Source organism: Microtus pennsylvanicus, chromosome 10 (assembly GCF_037038515.1).
Source record: "Microtus pennsylvanicus isolate mMicPen1 chromosome 10, mMicPen1.hap1, whole genome shotgun sequence".
Classification (NCBI taxonomy): Eukaryota; Metazoa; Chordata; class Mammalia; order Rodentia; family Cricetidae; genus Microtus; species Microtus pennsylvanicus.
In genome coordinates this window covers 92,885,103-92,904,586 of record NC_134588.1, presented here as the reverse complement: position 1 = coordinate 92,904,586, position 19,484 = coordinate 92,885,103, and the positions used below count along the sequence as shown (strand labels likewise).

Sequence of the window (19,484 nt, the reverse complement as noted above, 5' to 3'; positions counted from 1 at the left end):
AACCTGGGACCCAGTATTCCCTCCAAGAGCATTCCTCCAGTGGCCTTGGCCTCCCTTGGCCCTGCTGATTAAAAGATTTCCCCTCAGTACCACAGGCTGCAGAGCCAGGCCTTCACACAGATCTTCCCAGTGTCTCGGTTGTAATCACTTAAAGGCACTGTCTTTTCCCACTCAGACTTCTCTCCATCATAGTTCCCTCCTGTTGCTGACAGGAGAGTAGCGGAGGGTTGCTCTGGGCTTCAGGTAAGGAGAACGTTAGCTGAGAAGCTACTTAGCTCTGTGTTAGTGCAATAATAGATGGTATCATTAATTTTCTGTTGTTAGTCATCTACTCTAGTCTGTCTTACTGTAGATGTGAGTCCCAGGAAAACCCTTCCCCAAGAACTGGCTCTCCCGGCTTCACAGCACAGAGCTGGAAGGTAACCTCCACACTGCAGAAGTGTGCATCTGCCAACGCCGAGGATGCACATCTGTGAGCAGAGAAGGAAAGACAAGGGTGAAACATCTGGCCAGAGAAGCTAATCTTCAAGAAAATTCACAAGCTTCAGATATGTTTAATTTTATTAGCAGAAGATTTGAGTTGTTTTGATGCCTCATAAAATACAAGATTTTCCCCATAAAGAACTTACTCAATAGCACAGAATAGAAGATTATAAATACATGATAATGTGTTTGGGTTTTGTGATGGGAATCAAGCATCCAGAAGCATCAGGATGCCTGCATTTGTGAGCATGAGCCTGCAGCACTACAAACAATAATATCACATGTTAAAATTGCCTTTACCTTGATAATGTAAAATAAATATTGATCAATGATGATAAAGGAGTGAATTTTACTTTTAGCTCCCCTACCAAAGCGATACTAGAAAATTACTCTCTGATAAAGATAAGCAATACGTAGAAAAGACATGTAGAAAAAAATTCTAGAGAAGAGTTTATATAAGCAGCAAATTAATTTTTCTGGATTTTATGCTTGAGTTGTCAGGTTTTGACCTTTGTAGTGTGTTGAGGTTTACTTACTATACTGAGGTTTTTTTTTTTTTTAACTTGTTTTAAAAAGTCATTGGAATACCTAAGATTATATTCATTAATTTCTATTTTTTTAGAAAGAGATCCCTAAATTACATAAACTACAGGACCCTAAAGCTGGGTTTATCTATCTATGCTACCTACACAGAGATATACTTTAAAATCAGAGCAACTCGGACCTTAATATGAGAAAGTAATAAAATGAGAAAACTTTATGAGAGCATGGGACTGTGATGAGCAAACAGACAGCCTGATATGCCTGAGGCATGTGTATACTGACCATTTTAGCTGTTGAAGCTCTCCTTCTTTGAAATAAAAAGGTTGAAGAATGCTGTTCCAAAAATGGGAAATAGCTCTCTTCCCTCAACACTCATGGCAGTTTATTTTCTGTTAAATTGGGTATATATGAGAAAATGCAAAAACTGCTTTTGCATTTGCTTGCCAAACTCAAGATAAAAGTATATAATTCAGAATGATATCCAGAAGCAGGGCAGCTCTTAGCCTGGAAGGCTATCCTTGTGCCTTTGACAATACAGGGTTTAATTACCCCCACTCTTTCCACAGTTATCTCCCTTATACATGTTATCGAGACAAACAATCACCGGCAAACAGAGAGAGACACACACACATATTCGCACTCAGACACACACTCCACAAGGATTTCTACAGATCTTTTCTTCCTTTTTTGTTATTGTGTGTGATGTACATGCCTGCTTTGAATGTGTTCATGTGTAGGTGCAGGTGTGTTTGTGTGTGTGTGTGTGTGTGTGTGTGTGTGTGTGTGAGTGGTGTCTGGGTGTGACTGTATATGCTATAGAAAGACTAGGGTTCAATGTTACATCATGTTTCCTTTATTTTTGAACTCTCACTGAACATGAATCTCACTGATTTATCTAGCCATTTACCCAGAGAGTCCTAGTGGTCTTTCATGCCCACCTGCCATCAGTGGTGTTAAAGAACGGTGCCACTGTGCCCAGTTTCTACAGAGATGCTGCTGATCAAATTCAGTCCTCATGCTTGCAAGGCAAAGCTCTCCTGCTTCTCCAAGCCTAGTCATTGTTTTGGTTTGAGACAGTCTTACCTTATAGCCTCAAGAGTGTGGCAATCCCATGTCTGCATCCTGAGTGTTGAGATTACATCATGAGCCATCATTTAGAGCTCTCTCCAATTTTTCCAAACTCCAAGTCACAGCTAGCTTCACTTCTAGAAACACACTGGTCACAGTACAGTGAAGCCACAGTTCTGAAAGATTAGGATTCCCAATTCACCTATTAAAATGCAAATGCTTTGGGCTGTGCCAAGACCTCTTGTCCTTATCTTAAAGGGGTTTCTTTAAGAGGAGGCTGTTACCATGTTATTGGTTCTGTAAGTAAGCATAAAATATCCACAGCTCACACCACATTTGGCCAATTGGTGACTGCAAAATGGGAATTTCTGTCTGGAACCACACTTGGCAATGACCTCTGGCTCCTGTCATATCTCTGCAGGCCTGCAGAGAGATGCAGGAACTGTTTCTCTAGAGTAAGGATAGTACTCCTAAGTGTTTCCAGAGTCTAATGATACAGCCACTGTTAGCTCAGAGTGCTAGTGTTATGGCTATAAAATACCAGGTGCTGGAAATACATTTGGAGACTACTCCCTATTCAAATTTTGTTTCGAGGGAAACGTTCACCTAATTCTCTCTTTTCTAACAGCAAAATCTCCATCCAAAACACCCATCATATCAGTAACAGAAACTGTTAGTAGATGCAGTATTGGCCATGCTCTCTGCCAAGCACTTCACTGTAATAACTCATTTAACACTTGCAAACACCCTTAAGTCACCACTACTACCTGTATTTTGTAAGTGAGACATCAGGAACATGAGGCAATTTGGTATCTTGAGATAGCCACATAGCAAATAAAGGGTTTGAGCTGAGAATCAAGCTTAAGAGTCTATTCACATCCCAGATTTCTAATATCTTTGAAATATGTACAGGTAATCACTTTTTCAAAGTAAATAGCCTAACATAATATTTCAGTATTTAAGGAACCTTTATCCAACACTGCATTGCTTGTACATCTTCCCCAGCAGATTTATAACACAGTTCTCCCTGACCAGAGTGTTCTGTGCATAGTCACTCCACATCTCCATCAACAGGGAGACAGGAAAGTTAGTCTGAATTCCTTTGGGTCACTTGGTTAAAAATGACATTCATAGACAAAGTTTGTGAACACAATTAAAATACCACCATGGCAACTATTGATAAATTCATGGCTATGAATTGATAAACCATGTCATGGAGTGAAGAAAGGAATGTGTAAACATGAAATGGATAAATTAGATTGATGATTTCCTGTCTGTAAGTGATGGGCTCTGGCAAATCTAAGGAGTTTTTAAGTAGGTTTGACAAATCCTCAGGTATTCAATCTCAATGTGTTGATTACATAGACACTTCTTTCTATCTGGTTATGCATGTACACTCTCCTGCCAAACTGTCTGAGTTCTAACCCTATGTATTTATTTGGCAAATGTAAGTCCTTCAACAAACTGCCTAACCTCTCTATGATGTAATTTCCTCATTACCAACCACATAGGAGGGAGCAAACTGATAACGTGTGTTGCATACTTAGTCTTATCCTTGATCACGAGAGAGACTGTGATATTTATGAAATACATATACCATGAGGAGACAGGTACACTGTCTTTTCAGCAGTTCATATCCAATATTATATGGTCCTTGGTTTTATTAAACATATAGAGCAAGCTAGCAAACTTGCCTTTTTGTTTCCTGATTTTTGGAAGGAAGCAGGCAGTGAATAGGCTAAGTTTGATGCTGCTCTTTCAGATATGCTATAAGACAATAAAGTTCTGGCTAAAAACTTCTTGCTCTGAATCTAGCTTCAAGGACACCTTGCAGAACAAAAATCCCATCGTTTATGCATGGCCATTAGAGTTTTATGTCTCTGCTTCACAAAGTGAAATATAGATTAAGTCATCTGGGAACTGGTAACAGGTTTAAATCTGGGCATGAGGTGCTATTATGTATTAATCACATATGTTCTCAAATTCAAAATCTTGCAGTAAGAAGTGAGATTCTATATACTGTACTGATTTTGTCAAGCACACTTTCATCCCATTTTTGACTCTACCATCTAACTATTAAAAACCTTCAAGGCATAGAAGGGCTCCTTAGATTATTTGGTATCCTGAGCCTATTGATCCCTTTCAGAACAATATTTTCAAATGCTTACTCACAATAATAATAACTACAAATGAAACCAATTAATTTAGAATATAATTTCCATGTATTAAAATTTTTCCTGTGCCTCAAAACATATGTTCTTAATGAAGATACTAAATACAAGAAATGAGCAACTACACCATCCAGACATTGGATATAAAATAAATTTGGAGGATATTTTGCAAATAAGAATAAAATGTATTCAAACTACATTAGGCACGGTAAGCCAAGCTCTTGTTTAATCTTGGTGGTTTTCTTTTATTTCTTCTGAGCTTTTTTTTATTTTCATTTGCTCATTTTAGAAATATCCTCTTGGAATGTGTATGGTTTATTCTTTCTGATGCTTATATTGCTAGTTGTTTACTTTCCTAGGGTCAAAAAATACTATAATTTGTTCTTACGTTTTAGTGAACTTCCTTGGTTGCCCCTAATGTTTTTCTGCTGTTTGTTGCTGTATCTAAAGCACCTCCTTCCTCTCATTGTTGGGCACTTAAGTGTAAGCTTTAGATAGTGAAGCAAGTAAAAGCGATCTCACTAACAAACCACTCCTCTTCAGACTAGGCAAGCACCTCTCAGGGAGCTCACTTCTGCTCCCAAGGAAGTAGGAGCTGTTTGGACAGCTTCAGGGAAAGCCCTTGTAGAAACTGTTTGAGTCACAGTAAAGTAAGAGCAGTTTTATTGCAGGACCCCTATCCTAGGAGAGAAGAACACCCAAATCCCTCAATAAATTCTCATCAATATGTGAAGTACAATCTGTCTCTCTCAAGGTCTATGAATTTAAACATTACCCTCCCAGTACCTCAAGCCAAAGCCTTCCTCCAATCCTCCTTGGTTTCTCTCCAAATAAAACTTCCTTCCTGTTCTTACTCTTTTCTCATGACAACAAAGAACTAGGATTGCTCAAAGTTCAGTGCCATGAGACACCAATTATTGAGGAAAGTATCTTATATAGGTTTCCTATTGCCTTAAGCCAGCCCCCCAAAAATATTTCTATTATAATTATTTAGCATATAATATTAATAAAGGGAAGTTTATATATTTATTAAACATTTTTTCAAATGCTAGAAGCTGTGCAATGTGTTTTACGCACAAGATTTCTTACTAAATCTTATAATGATGCCACTGTCTAGATATCACTCTTCCTAGTTTATAAGTAGAACCCAACTATTTAGTTATTGGGAGTATTTGAGTTCTGCTCTGTAAATACTAACAACATGCGGTTTTCAAAAATGTAGAAGTCAAAGATGACAGGAAGCTGAGAAGGAACATGGAAAGGAACTCGAATTAGTTTCAGGATATGTGTACAGATATGATCAAATAATTTAAAAATTTTTAAATAAAAAAAATGAAGTGAAAGAAAACCCCACTGGCTGCTCGATTAAAGCTCTTTCTCTGAAGCATAACATGGTGTCATGTTCTTGAACCATACTTACTATCAGACGATATCCCCTTATTCCATGGAAAGCTGGGACACAACTTCACGTTTAATTCAGCAGACTTCATTTGTCTTGGAGGAAGAACACAGCATGACACATGGTGTCCCACGCACTTCACCTGTGAGATGTGCTTAAGCACATGGCTCTCACCTATTCCAGAACATTGGCAAATAGAAAACATTTGCACATGCAAATACAACATAGGTATTCATTTCTGTCATCATTTCTACGATCATTGACCATATCAGATCTTAATTCAACCTGAAAGAAACCAGTGAATTAGAGCAGTTCTGATGAGGAGGGGAGCTGTTAGTGTGCAAGGAGAAACCTTGTTCGTGTTCAATGATCACAAAATTTAAAGTTGGCCAAAGCTAGGATAGAGCGAAAATTAAGATGTCTCAATGCCGTACAAGAGGGTTCATATCTATCTCACTTGTTATGAACCACATCAGGGCCCAGTAGAGGAAGAGCCTCTGGGACTATCTCCAAAGAACCAATCAGATAGTAGATCACAGGGAATCAGATGGAGACTCTCAGACTCAGCAAATGAACAAGACGCTAAGGAGGAGAGGATCAGTAACTGAGAGGAACCTCCAAGCAGTTCACCCATTGTTCTTCATGGCCTGGTGTGTTCTTAAACAGAACATCATAATGGCTGTGAGACTGATTTCAGGGTTACATGTTTAAATCCCAAATTTTCTATTCAATAGATGGCATTATAACATTACTTAGTCTTCCTAAGATCTATTTTCCCAACAATAAAATACAGATTGTAATAAAATCTAATTTATTTAGATAGTACTATCTAACTCATAAGATTTTTTTGTGAATAGTATCAGTTATATTTACACAGTGCCTGGCACCTATCAAGGGATTCAATTAGTACTTACTTTATTCTGCAGTCCCCTATACCCCATGCTTCTAAGATGCAAACCAAATACTTGTGCATTGAATGGCACCAAAAGAAAACCTGTGGCTCTGCTGAGACCCATGGTCCTCAGCCACCAGATTCTAGGTGTGCAGCTGAAGGTGTGATGGGAGCAAATGGGTGTCTATAAAATTGCCCAATTTGGCACAATGCTGTTATTATCTCTGGAAAAAGCCAAGCCCAGGCAAAGCTGATAAGTGAACCAGATATGATGCAGAAAACATTTCCTTCTCCTTTTTGGTTTCAAGCCTATTTTTGAAACTGTATAGCTCCCCGGCACAGTTAGCACCTGAAGGCACAAAAGCAATGGCTACTGGCACTGGAGGATCTGCCCAGCTGTGGTTACCAGTGTTGTTTTTCTGTAAGTATAAATTTACATTAATTCCCACCCCAAGGGGCCAAAATGCATCTAGAGAGCATCAGAGTTGGGAACATTTGGTTTGGTTTGGTTTGGGTGACTTTGTAGCACATATGCAAACCATGGGGGCATTTCTGGGCACTGTGCAGTAGAGAGGAGCAAAGGTAACTGGGCTGAGCATCACCTCGGTGGGAAACCAGGCTAATGCTTGGGTCTTTTCAGTCCTTTGCATCTATTCCAATACAGATAACAATAGAGGAGGATAGAGGAAAGAACGCCCTTCCTTCTCCCTACTAATCATTGAAACTTTATGAATGTGGGTCTCATTCCCACACCCATCCCAGTCTTATTGCATCCTGGAAAACTGGAGGTAGTAGATGCTAACTTACCCTTTATTAATTTTGCAGCTCTGGCCATCACACTAACGGGTGAGTTTTTTGTCCTTATTCCCTTGGTGTGTCTGGACATTGCTCTCTTCTGCTGTTTGTCTCTATCCATCGTGTTTTCTTATAGCTCTAAGTTTTCTTCTTCCCAGAGAGTCTGCTTTGCAGTTCTCCCTCTTCCCGGTAATTTATTACCTGCCCCAGGGTTTCCCATATACCATTTTCCCCTCTCAACCCACCTCCTCTTCTGCTTAAGTCAACAGTCATGTCTTTTCTGATGTTAGTCTCTCTTCTAGGCCTTTCACATGCACTCGTCCAACTTTCATATAACTATCATTATTGATTTTTATAATTGGGAATCCTGTAGCTCAGATTACAACACCACTTACTGGGGCTTGCACAACCGATAAAAACTGGGTGCTATCGTAAGTCCCTCAGGTCTGATTATAATGTTCCTTGACTATATCACCCTTTGTCATCACCACGAGCGGTTCTTTAGCTTCTGTTTAAATTTTCAACACATCTCCTTGCTCCTGGAAGCCATCCAAGGTTGACACCTTCTTGGTGCTTTTCATGAGCCTTGAAAATTACAAACATTTCTCACTGTATATATTCACAATTAAATAGCTTAAAAAATTTAGAACTCATCTTTTACCAAGCCTATTTTATATTTTAATTCTAACTAATGCAATTTACTTACCTTGTGTACTAAAGTATACCAGTACGTGGTATAGTCTGAAATGATTGACAGCTGCTCCTAATATGTTTTAATGAACTGAGGCTTTAATATTTATCCTTTATTTTTACATTCTGTTATTCAATAATTATTTAGTAAACACTAACTATATATCAACCATTATGATAAGCAATGATTGGGAGAGTCAAGCATAATCTCCACCTAAAAAGCCTACAATGTACATTTATGAATACCAATTTTGAAGTTCAGAGAATTAGAGTAGGGTATGACATTAAATAATAAAATACTTCACTTGTTTCCAAACTTCTGTGTTTGAACCCTTACTTATGCCTGGACTGGCTGCTTTCTGAGACCACATCACTGTTTACTTCATCCTTTATTGCCTTTCCTAGACGACACCAAGACTAAGCCTTGTTACCAATAAGATAGACCATTGCTTGACTGTTGACATGTTTATACTTTTGAGACTGACTAATTTTCAACAAATTCAAATTTTTTTATCTTCATAATTTTACTTTCTTTAAGCCACTCAGAAATCTGTTCTGTCCTTGACCCCACCATGGATTAGAATATTTACAGGAGATAACGTGACTCTTATGTGCAATGCGAACAGTTCCCTTCAAGACAACAATACTAAATGGTTCCACAATGGCACCATTTCTAAAGTGACAACTTCACATTGGGACATCGTGAGTGCCACCATTCAAGACAGTGGAAAATACATATGTCAGAACCAAGGACTTTACAAGAGTAAACCTGTGTACTTGGAAGTGACGAGAGGTATGTTCTAGAAATATGAGAATACTGTCTGTCTTTCACGTGAAGAAGGAGCCACAAGAACTGTCTGCAGCCTTCCTAACCCTGCAGCCCTTTAATATAGTTCCTCGTGTTGTTGTAAATTCTAGCCATAAAACGTTGCTACTGTTATGAATAATAATATAAGTATCTGTGTTTTCCAATGGTCTTGGGCAGTCATTGTGAAAGGGTCATCTGACCCCCAGAGGGGTCGTGACCCACAGGTTAAGAACCATTGCACTAGAAGCTGGTAGGAATGTAGGTTATTCCAAGAGATTTGGGGCTTCTCCCTCAAGACATCTCGGTGACTTTTCTTCCGCACCATTCCTTACATCCTCTCTTTTAATGGTCTATTCAGTCATCAATATTATTCCTCTGATCTGATTTTTTTCTATGTTACCTAGATGTAGACATGTATTCTGTGATCAAATGGTGTGATAGGTATATGAACACTGCAAAAAGCTGTGTATATATACTTGGATCATAATATTTGAGTAACAATTTGCTCTGAACAATCTGAGGGTCATGAAAGATATCTCTACATGTTCCTCATGTCCTTTACTGTTACTAAAAATAATTCTATTGTTTATTTTGATACAATGAATATTGTTTATTTATTACTTTAACTGCCAAAATTTAATATAACATATCTAGCTATCAGTACATGTTTAATGAGAAAACTGTCTTTCAAATGCAAAAGTTACACATTACATTTTTCTTGAGTAGAAAAATGTTTTAACATCTGTAAACCCATTCTAAATACAAACTAAACCATACAGAATAGTCATTTACTTCCTAGTACTAGACTTTAGAGAAGTTCTCAAAGCATTTTTCTTAAATACAATATGCTTGCACAAGTTAGATATGTTCTCACCCCAAACTCTCCATTTATGAATGTTTTACAATTCTTAAAAATAATTTTAGCCATAGAATACAGTTCTTTGAACTTGCTGAGTCATTATAGACAAATAATCATTGACTATCTACAAACTCCTAAACACTGATACAGTCCTATATCTTCATACTCAGATCTATATAGGGAAGAAGATGGTAAATAAAAACTAAACAAATAGTTAAGATTTATATTTGTCTTTTAAGGAAGTATTTAGGCCAACTATAATTAACAACAGAGCTGAAAAGCCTCTGTGAAGAAAGAGTGGACCAAAAATAATTCTCATAAGTTCAAACATTTTTGGAGGAGTATTCTGTGTGCTCCCTCTTAACTAGATCCATCTAGAAGAATCTGAAGAGAATTCTGGTCTTTGGGATTTCCACAATGGGCTCAGCAGTAGATTATAAGACATTTTATGGCTTCTGACTGACTTTTCTGAGGGAAAAGGGATTCATTGGCATAGATTTCAAGTTATAAACACTATTTTGTCTTTATTCTTTAATTGATAATATGAAACAAGAAATGGGTTAATTGACCCCTCCTATCTCTCTGTGGCTTTATCTGCTCCTCTCTCCCTGCCTTCCCCCCTCAGGACACTTACTTATCCATTGTTAAGTAAATAACAGTAACGTATGACTGCTCTTCAGATTGGCTGCTCCTTCAGACCTCTGCTGAGATGGTAATAGACAATGAGTCCTTTGACATCCGATGCCATGGCTGGAGGAACGGGACTGTCCAGAAGGTGGTCTACTATAGGAATGACCATGCTTTCAAGTACAGTTATGAGAACCCCAAAATCACCATTAGAAATGCCAACCTTAACGACAGTGGCACCTATCACTGCACGGGCTATCTTAAGCGGCTGAACTACACATCCGAGAAATTCAGAATCACCGTAATAAGATGTAAGTTGATAAAAAAACAAGATAATACATAGTAGAGGAAGAGAAAGTGGACGTACAAGCCCAATGTTTAAAGTTAGTACGTCCGTAATTGTCTGAAACGGCCAATAGACTTGCAACAAGGAGATCCAGGATCTATCTCCACAGCAGAGGCCTCATTTGCTAAGTGTTGATGGTAACACTATGCCCAAAATAAATTTTTATAAAGAATAGTGAGATAGTTTTGTCAAATGGCTTTAAAAACTGTAAAGGACTGTCCAGACATAAAATAATATAATTAGCATTTAAAAATCATCAATTGCTTCTATGAAGAGTGTTTGTATGTATCAAATTGGAAGTGGTTTGGGAAGTTTAAGGAAGCAAGCGTACAAAAAAGTTTGGCAAGTCCGTTTTAGCTGAGGATGGTGCGGAAGGAAATCAACCCTGCTGCAAGCTGTGTGTGCAGGTCTTGCAGGAGGCAAGTGAACCCACTGAGGCCAGGCAGGTGGGGCCTCTATGGCTCATAAGGAAAGCCATTTTTCCAAAACGTCATGTAAGAGGGAAACTTTGAAATGCTTACCTTTGAAGGAGGAAAATTTTGCTTTATCTTGGCATGCTCATAGCTATCTATATAAAAAAAAAAGCAAGTTGGCCAAACTTAGAATTATGCTCTGATGTTTAATTATCCTTGGCTCTATGCTGATTTCTTTTGTACTTCCAAATCATCAGCTCATGGCATCATGTTTCATGATTTTCAGTGACTAGAAGAACAGATAGACGGGGGTTCCTGGGAAACATTGATTCCATCAGACTAAGGGTGGAAAATCATGTTTGTGTCCCTCTTAAGGAAGCTGGATCTCGGACCCCCTCCCCCCTTTCAGTTTCTAATCTGAATTGTGTAATTGTTGTATCTATGTTCCATTCTAGCTTACAAAAACAAGCATCATTGGCTACAGTTTATTATCCAGTTGCTGGTGGTGATTCTGTTTGCTGTGGACACGGGGTTATTGTTTTCAACTCAGGAACAGTTCAATCTAGCCTTGAAGATTCAGAAGGCAAGAAAACGCAACAAACCTTAAAGCTTAATGCCTAACCTAGGCACATAAAGGAACTGATGCCGTTGCTGGCATTCTTAACAGTGATTTTTCCATAGCTTCTCAACTGTCAAAGGTCATTCCCAGTATCCATGGAAAAATCTGTGCCCCAGGATTTGCATAAATGCTTCATTAAACTGTCTGCAGCTGGTTCAGTGACATGTAATAGCAAATGTTCAATAAACACCGGTTAATAATTTAAAGAATGAGTTGATTCCCTTATTTGTATTTGTAAAAGGGAAGCACAGTTTGAATAAAGCAAGTGTGGAGTCGTGTGGCATGGTAACCTTAGAGATTCTGGACTTCTTCAATTGTATGCTTACTTCTACAAGAAAGACCCATGAGGGCACAAATTTATAATAACCTTTCCTGGTCATTGTAAGAAGGAGGTAGCAAGAAGACATAGTAGGACACTGGTGAGGTTGGCAATGTTTCGTACTCTGCTTTCCACTGCTAGGAGATTTTGATTCTTGATAAAAATTGAGATGACCCCAAAGCATGGGAAGTTCACACCAGGATTCCTATGTAATCAATTTAGCCTTGTCGGATAAACCAATCTTATAGTTGCAACTTGTATCATATCCTCATTGAGGAGCAAGGCAATGGCTTTTGAGAAATTCAGAAAATGATAATCATGGCTTATAGTCCAGGACAGAGGTTCTCAACCTGTGGATCATGACCTCTTTGGGTCAATTTGTAGCAATGAAAATATATCCTGCATATCAGATACTTGCACTATGATCTACAACATAGCAAAATTACAGTTATTAAAAAGCAATGAAAATAATTTTATGGTTGGGGTCATTGCAACAGGAAGAACTGTATTAAAGGGTTGCAGCATTAGGAAGGTTGAGAATCACTGGTGTAGTTCTCCTAATAAGTTTTTGGGTAAAGGGAATAGGTTTGTGTTTATCTCTTTCATTTTGTTACCAAACCATTTAGTGGAGGCTTGGGTCTGTCTCAGAGTGTGAACTGGGTTAAGTTTCTTCCCTGCAGAGATATCCATTATTAGTCACACAGTATAAGACATGGATCAAACTCTTTTTTTTTTTTTTTTGTGGTTTTTCGAGACAGGGTTTCTCTGTGGTTTTGGAGCCTGTCCTGGAACTAGCTCCTGTAGACCAGGCTGGTCTCGAACTCACAGAGATCCGCCTGCCTCTCCCTCCCGAGTGCTGGGATTAAAGGCGTGCGCCACCACCGCCCGGCTGGATCAAACTCTTTATTCTTTTACTTTCTAGGTTTATGACTTGAGAAAACCTGCTTGTATATTTATGAGTCAGGCTTTTCATTTCAATAAGAATGAGGATAGGCAACATGTCTAACTGAGTTCCTGCCTCTGCTCATGCAGAAAATGAGTTCAGGCTTAGGAAAAACTCTAGGCGACGGGGTCCATGCCGTCAGTGCTGGACTGGCACTTATGACATCCCATGAGAGCAGAGGGTATTGACTTTGCCCAGACTCTACACCTACTGACATTGTGGGAAACAGTATGAGGGCAATTTGTAAACCCTGCCTAAACCTGAAATATTCATTTCATCAAGAAATGTTAGTGGGATATACATAGTAATTACTTCATCTTTCTTTTTTTAAAAAAAAAGATGGGAATATGCATATAGTACGTGACCCCCCTTTTCTTCTTCCTCCCCAACATTTTTCTCATTTAATATGGTAAGGAATGACTCCATCCCTGGCACGTGGGTTCATATAAATAGGTGTGGTGAATGTGGAAGTGTTTTCTTCTGGCACGCAGGCAGGGAAAAGTCCCCACTGGAAACTCCTGGGTGATTTTATGGGAAACTTTCTCTGCTTCCTGCTCAAGGCTTATTTCAGGATAAACCTTTAGACCACTGTTGCCAATATACACAATCAAGACACATTGTTCCACAGTTTCCTACAGTGTCAGTGTCTCCGGTGCTGAGCTAGACAGGAAGTTCCTCCTTTATCTCATACTTGGTTGCAATGCCAAATACTCAGAGTTAGGAACTGAGAGGTGCTTGATGTGGGCGGAAATTCCAGGCTTGATCAGCTCAAGAGACTTCGCAGGAGTTTCTAGAATCCTGACTATCGCTGTTAACTCCTGCCTCCCTATATCCCCAGTTAAGCTTGGGATGGCCATGGGTGGAGCAGAGAGATGGAAGTCCACGCTGCTTCCCACTGGGCCAGGCCACTGGCAAGCCTTTGAGATTCTGTTTTTCCTGTATGGGAAGGCATGGACAAGGTGGTCATAGAGTCTCCCTATTCTCAGACACTGCCCCTCATTTACATGTAGTGACTGTCTAGGCTCAGGGGTTCAGCAGTCATTTCCCGCTCAGTGCCAGGGTGGATTTCCTTTCATGCCCCATCACTGGGCACCCGGATCTGTCACCATTTTGGTGTGCTGATTCTCATATATAAATTCCCAGCTAATTTCAGATCTGTGCCTGCCATTTCTATTTTATTTCTTTGTCTTCATAGCCACTTGCATTCTATTACAGAAGTAACTTAGAAAATTACATTACTATTCTAATAGTTAGTGGTCCCCAGATTATACCCTTTCTTAAAGTGTCTTTTTAAAAATATATGTAAAATATTTTGATCTATGTCAAAGAGTGAGTACGTTATACAGATTAGTTGAGAAATTTCCTTTCTCGATTTACCTGTTTGTCCTCCTTGGTCACTTCTGAGCTGTACTAAATTAATCCAGGACAGAGCATAAAGCAACATGTTTTTCTCCCTCAAAACAGATAATCACAAATCCTTATGAGTTTCTGCTACTTAGGGGATGGGAAAACAAATGAACATCTCTGGCTTGTGACCTTGAAAGATAAATTCCTGGAATGCTTCCAGAATAAAAGATTCGGCAAAAGATGTATCAGGAAAGACTGTTTAGGAAGTAAGTTCTTAGAAGAAAGGTGAATGCCTCCTCATTCAATGGAAATGAAGCACAGAGGGGCACCTCCAGAAACCCAGAGATGCAGCTTCCTGCTGTGGCAGGCACAAGCCCCCAAGGCAGCCTAGGTCTATGGATGACTTTAAAGTTTGTCTCCTGCCGTAAATCACTTGCCCAGGTCTGGACTGTTTCTTAGCAAGTCCTTGTCCCCATATGGTGCTTCAGTTGTTACAGTATTTCCTATTAAAGCCATAGTCGACTGATGCTCCAGAATGGCTATCAAGGTCATCTGCATATACCATTTGTAACATCCATATTCTTCCATTTTCAAACTGAAAAGGCATAGGTATATGGTCAGTCTTGTTGATGCTCTGTACAGCACAGACGGTGGGCAAAAACCTCTCTGCAACGCTGTGGGGTTGCGTGAAAAGGATCTGAAATTACAGAAAATTCAGATGCAAAAATTCTTAAAAAAATTTCAAAATGGTTGTGTTCTCGTAGATATAACTCAACACTTGTAACAAAAACATATTTTAAAACTGAAAGAACAGAGCTCATCCACCTGCACTAGAATACGTTAAGGCCGAAAACTGGTTTTTTTTCCACATATGCCAGCTGTTCTAGAAATAGAATTCTAAAATACAGCTGCAGATTGGTGATCCCAGGGCAGAGGCTTGAATGTAGCACCCCCACCTCTGCTGGGGCGAAAGAAGCAGGGGTGAAAGAGAAAAGCTGAAGTGTGAAACGGTCACAGCAGAAGCTTTAAACCACCCCACAGATGGCAGCTCTGGACCCGAGATAGCTCTTCATAATCATCATAGAGAGGAGACGTTATGGAACAGGCAAACCACTAGAAGCAGCCCATCCCCCAAACATGATAAAAGACCCAGAGATGCAGACCCTTAGCAAGGACACTTCCTGAAGGGGACTCACTGAGAGCCTCACTCCAGGATTCTAGGTTACCCAGAGAGCTCATGTGTGGATCCTAAGGTGTGCTATCTGAGGATGACATCAGCCTTTGACCACTGCATCTTTAGACATGTGATGCTGTTCTACTGCCCATCCCATCTTTATATTTTTACTTAAACAGAATCGCTAAGCCATTTTTTTCACTTGTCTTTTAATCAACTCTGCCAAAAGGAAGCACCCTCACCATTTCTGGAAATCTGGACATGTAGTAAAGACATAGCACTTCATGTTCATTCCCTGTGTAGACTTCATATTCTCGTCTTTTCTTTTTCCAAAACGACACGCGCTATCCTAAATCAAATCACAGATTGTTCACTTTCATGGGTGTGCTCCACAACTGCCAAACAGTGGATCTGATGTTCTTTTTCACAGTGATGTCTACCCTTCCATACCCATTTTCTTTATTCTAGAATTGAAAGGGTAGTAGGCAAAGCTCACCTTGTCAGTATGGTCTTACTCTGGATCTGAGTTTTATGAAGTGTGCATAATAGGATTGTGGATAGCTCACACCTGTACTTTCTATAGCTGGTGCTGGTTTACTTTCTTACTACTGTGCTGCCCTGCACTTCAAAGACATACTTTAAGTGTCTTGAAAAATCCTCCAAGTCATCACAAAGTATTAATGCAATATTCATAAAACAGAATATAAGATATAAGATATGTCTTTATACTGACTGCACCAGCAGCCTTAGCAACAACACACATGTCTTTCTACACCTGTTTCCATAATTGATATATATCAGATTTAGAAACTTGATGAATTCGTGTTTTAACAAAGTTGAATTGATACAGTCTTTTATGTCTACCAGTGAGGATCTAGTCTGAGAAATAAGTTGTAAGCAGTTTTGTCATTGTGACAATATCGCAGAGTGTAACTACATACCACACAAAGTACCAGCTCAGGGTACACAACAAGCTTTTTGGTTTCTGCCTTTAAATATGAAGTCTATCATTGGCTTGAAGGTGACTGTGGGATACATGACTGCAACTCACAATATTTTCGTGGAGAGGGCAGCCATATGCATATATGAACAGGCCTATACACAAAGCAGTTTGCCTCTGGCTTTGAACAAGGTCTAGGTTTAAAGGGGTTTGGCAGGGGAGTGAAAAGGTATTAGTCAACCATGACACACATAGCTGGGCCAAAGCTTTCGATTAAAAGCCTGTCAAGCCTCTGGATAGAAGCAACCCAGGTTTATAATTTTTCTTTCTACTTACACTAAATATATAAAAATCATCATCTCATTCCTCTAGAGGAGAGCACAGAGAATTCTGAGAGCATAGAAGGAAGCCTCTAGATCATTAACCATTAGTACATTCTGGTCTTCTTGATACCATAAGTAAAGGCATTATTAAAAACAACTTTTAAAAAGTGCATATTCACAAACTGAAGGAAATTAAGTTCGCAAATGAGCCCGATTAAGATGGAAGTGGCTTTTGCCATATGGCTCTGCGTAGGGCATCTTTGACCTCCTTATTCCGCAGACTGTAGACTAAAGGGTTCAGCAGGGGGGTGATAAGCGTGTAAGTCACTGAGATGAGTCTGTCCTGCCCGAGCAATCTCTGGGACTTAGGCTTCAGGTAGATGATTGCAGTGCAGCCGTAGTGGATGACGACCACTGTGAGGTGGGAGGCGCAGGTGGCAAAAGCTTTCTTCCGACCTTCAGCTGAGGCAATCTTCAGGATGGTGGAGATGATCACAATGTAGGAGATGAAGACCACACCCATGGGTAGAATAAGGACACAGACACTGACAACCAAGTTGATAATCTCATTGATAGTGGTATCTGTGCAGGCCAGCTTCAGCAGAGGTCTCACATCACAGAAGAAGTGGGGAATAACAAAGCTATCACAGAAGGGTAGGCTAAACACAGATGTAACTTGGACAATAGCCATGCCTAGGCCAGTTCCCAGTGACCCAGCTGCCAAGTGGACACACGACTTCCTACCCATGATGACTGAATACCTTAGAGGGTTGCAGATGGCCACATAACGGTCGTATCCCATGACCATGAGTAGGAAACAATTGTTGATTCCAAAAGTTAGATAAAAGAAGATCTGGACCACACAGTCGCGGAAAGCAATTGTGTGGTAAGGATTGAGGAGGTCAGAAAGCATCCGAGGTATAATGGTCACGGTATAGCAGGTATCAGAGATGGACAATATGGCTAGGAAGAAGTACATTGGAGTGTGGAGATGATGATCCAGGTGAATAATAGTCACAATGATCACGTTGCCAGACAGAGTCAGAAAGTATAATGTTAGAAAAACAACAAAAAAAGCAAGCCTGTGCGGCCACCCAAAGCTGGAGAAACCTTCAAAGAGGAACTCTGCTACAAAGGTTGCATTTGACTTTAACATTGAGACTAGTGTATACTTTAGGGAGCAGAGGGAGAACAGAAAGCCGTGACGGGTCAAACATGAACCAGAGTCGGCTGGACCAAGGCCTTCAGAGAAGAGAGTGTCTACCCTGGGCAAGGCTGGAAACCCCAGAGTCTCAAGGCTCGGCTACTGGAGAACTGCTCGCTCTTCCTCTCTGTGCTACCTTTCCTTTGGGACTGTAGAACTTTTTCAACATGACCATGAGATCGAGAGCACAGATGGAGACAAAAAAACCAAGTAGATCAAAATTAAAAGAGAGTTGTAGAAATAGTCTATCTTCAGTTTCTTGAGTCATATGTTAGTCCTATTTTAACTTCTATGAAATTTCTACCACAGTTTTCAACAGTGATTACATTTTGTTTATATTCCATCAACAGTGTTCAATATTTTCTAACACTTGTACATATTAAAAATATTTATTTATTATTATTCACAAATTCATACATACTTATAATTTGTTTTATATACATCTTAATTTTTAGTATGTTACATCTAATTGTATATTTTAATTTTATTTTTCAAAAAATTAGTGATGTTAAATAACTTTTTGTATGCTTACTTAAATCACAAACTTAAAGTGTTAGCTTTACTTTCATATTTATTAAAGTGCTATGCATAATAGATAATCTAGAGAAACAACCCAGGGGTCTGTAGACAAAAAAATGACTAAAAAAATTAATATTTGAAATATGTTGTTGTGGTGCACTTGGAAGGCAGAGACAGTCTGATCTCTGAGTTCAAGACCAGCTTGGTCTACAGAGTAAGTTCCAGGACAGCCAGGTCTGCACAGAGAAACCCTGTTCAAAACAAAACGAAACAAAAACAAATGACATTTAAGTAATAGGGTATAGTTCATTCTGAAGGCAAGGAATTCTGAAATTTGTAGCAATGAAGATTCATCTAAAGTATATCAATCAAGTGAAACAAGCAAGACAGAGCTGGACAATTTGTGTGAGTTAATTAATGTATTCAAAATAATATAGGGTAAATTATCATTATCAGTAACCAGAGTAGAGAAATTGGAAAATTACTGAACAACTATAACTTTTCAGTATGCAATGTGAATTACTTCTTAAGATTTTCTGTCTAACATAAATGACTATGTTAATAACATTGTGTTAAAATTTTAAACGTTTTGAGAGGGTAGAACACACAATAAAGCATTGAGACCCTCCAGGAATGTTTGAAGTTCATGGATATGTCTATTGCATAATTGTGGTGTCCACACCTAACTGCTGTATTTGATCAATATTCATGGTTTAGTGCATATCAATTATGCTTCAGGATAATTGCCTTAAGAAATAAAAAAACAGTGCCGGCAAGATGACCCAGTGATGAAATTCCAGGCCTGAAGCTTGGTCCCAGTACCCACATGGTGGAACTCTCAGAAGCTGTCTTTTGATATCTACACGCATACCACCATGTGCATGTGTGCATCACACACGTACACATATGCATGCATGTGTGCACAAACACAAATAAAAAAATGAAATATAACTATTTCTAAATAAGCTACTTGACCTTGAGAGAACTGGCTCTAGGTCAAAA

At 39.2% G+C, this 19,484-nt stretch overlaps 2 protein-coding genes across 2 annotated transcripts; one reads left to right on the top strand and one right to left on the bottom strand.

The window, feature by feature from the left end:
- The first annotated feature begins 6,898 nt into the window (after positions 1–6,898).
- Positions 6,899–11,902, top strand: LOC142858375 (high affinity immunoglobulin epsilon receptor subunit alpha-like). Its single transcript, XM_075987562.1, has 5 exons — positions 6,899–6,977; positions 7,382–7,402; positions 8,580–8,834; positions 10,389–10,646; positions 11,550–11,902. Exons 1-5 carry the CDS (start codon positions 6,923–6,925, stop codon positions 11,699–11,701), a joined length of 741 nt encoding a protein of 246 aa, XP_075843677.1. The 5' UTR covers positions 6,899–6,922; the 3' UTR covers positions 11,702–11,902.
- Positions 11,903–16,973: 5,071 nt separating this feature from the next.
- LOC142858374 (olfactory receptor 10J3-like) lies at positions 16,974–17,915 on the bottom strand. Its single transcript, XM_075987561.1, has one exon. The coding sequence runs from the start codon at positions 17,913–17,915 to the stop codon at positions 16,974–16,976; it is 942 nt and encodes a 313-aa protein (XP_075843676.1).
- Between the last annotated feature and the right edge of the window lie 1,569 nt (positions 17,916–19,484).

Bases quoted from the DNA above. Each gene is read 5' to 3' on its own strand.
- LOC142858375 (XM_075987562.1), top strand. From the start codon at position 6,923: ATGGCTACTGGCACTGGAGGATCTGCCCAGCTGTGGTTACCAGTGTTG. The intron at 6,978-7,381 runs GTAAGTATAAAT...TTAATTTTGCAG, and splicing joins GTTACCAGTGTTGTTTTTCT to CTCTGGCCATCACACTAACG. The intron at 7,403-8,579 runs GTGAGTTTTTTG...ACTTTCTTTAAG, and splicing joins TCTGGCCATCACACTAACGG to CCACTCAGAAATCTGTTCTG.
- LOC142858374 (XM_075987561.1), bottom strand. From the start codon at position 17,915: ATGTTAAAGTCAAATGCAACCTTTGTAGCAGAGTTCCTCTTTGAAGGT.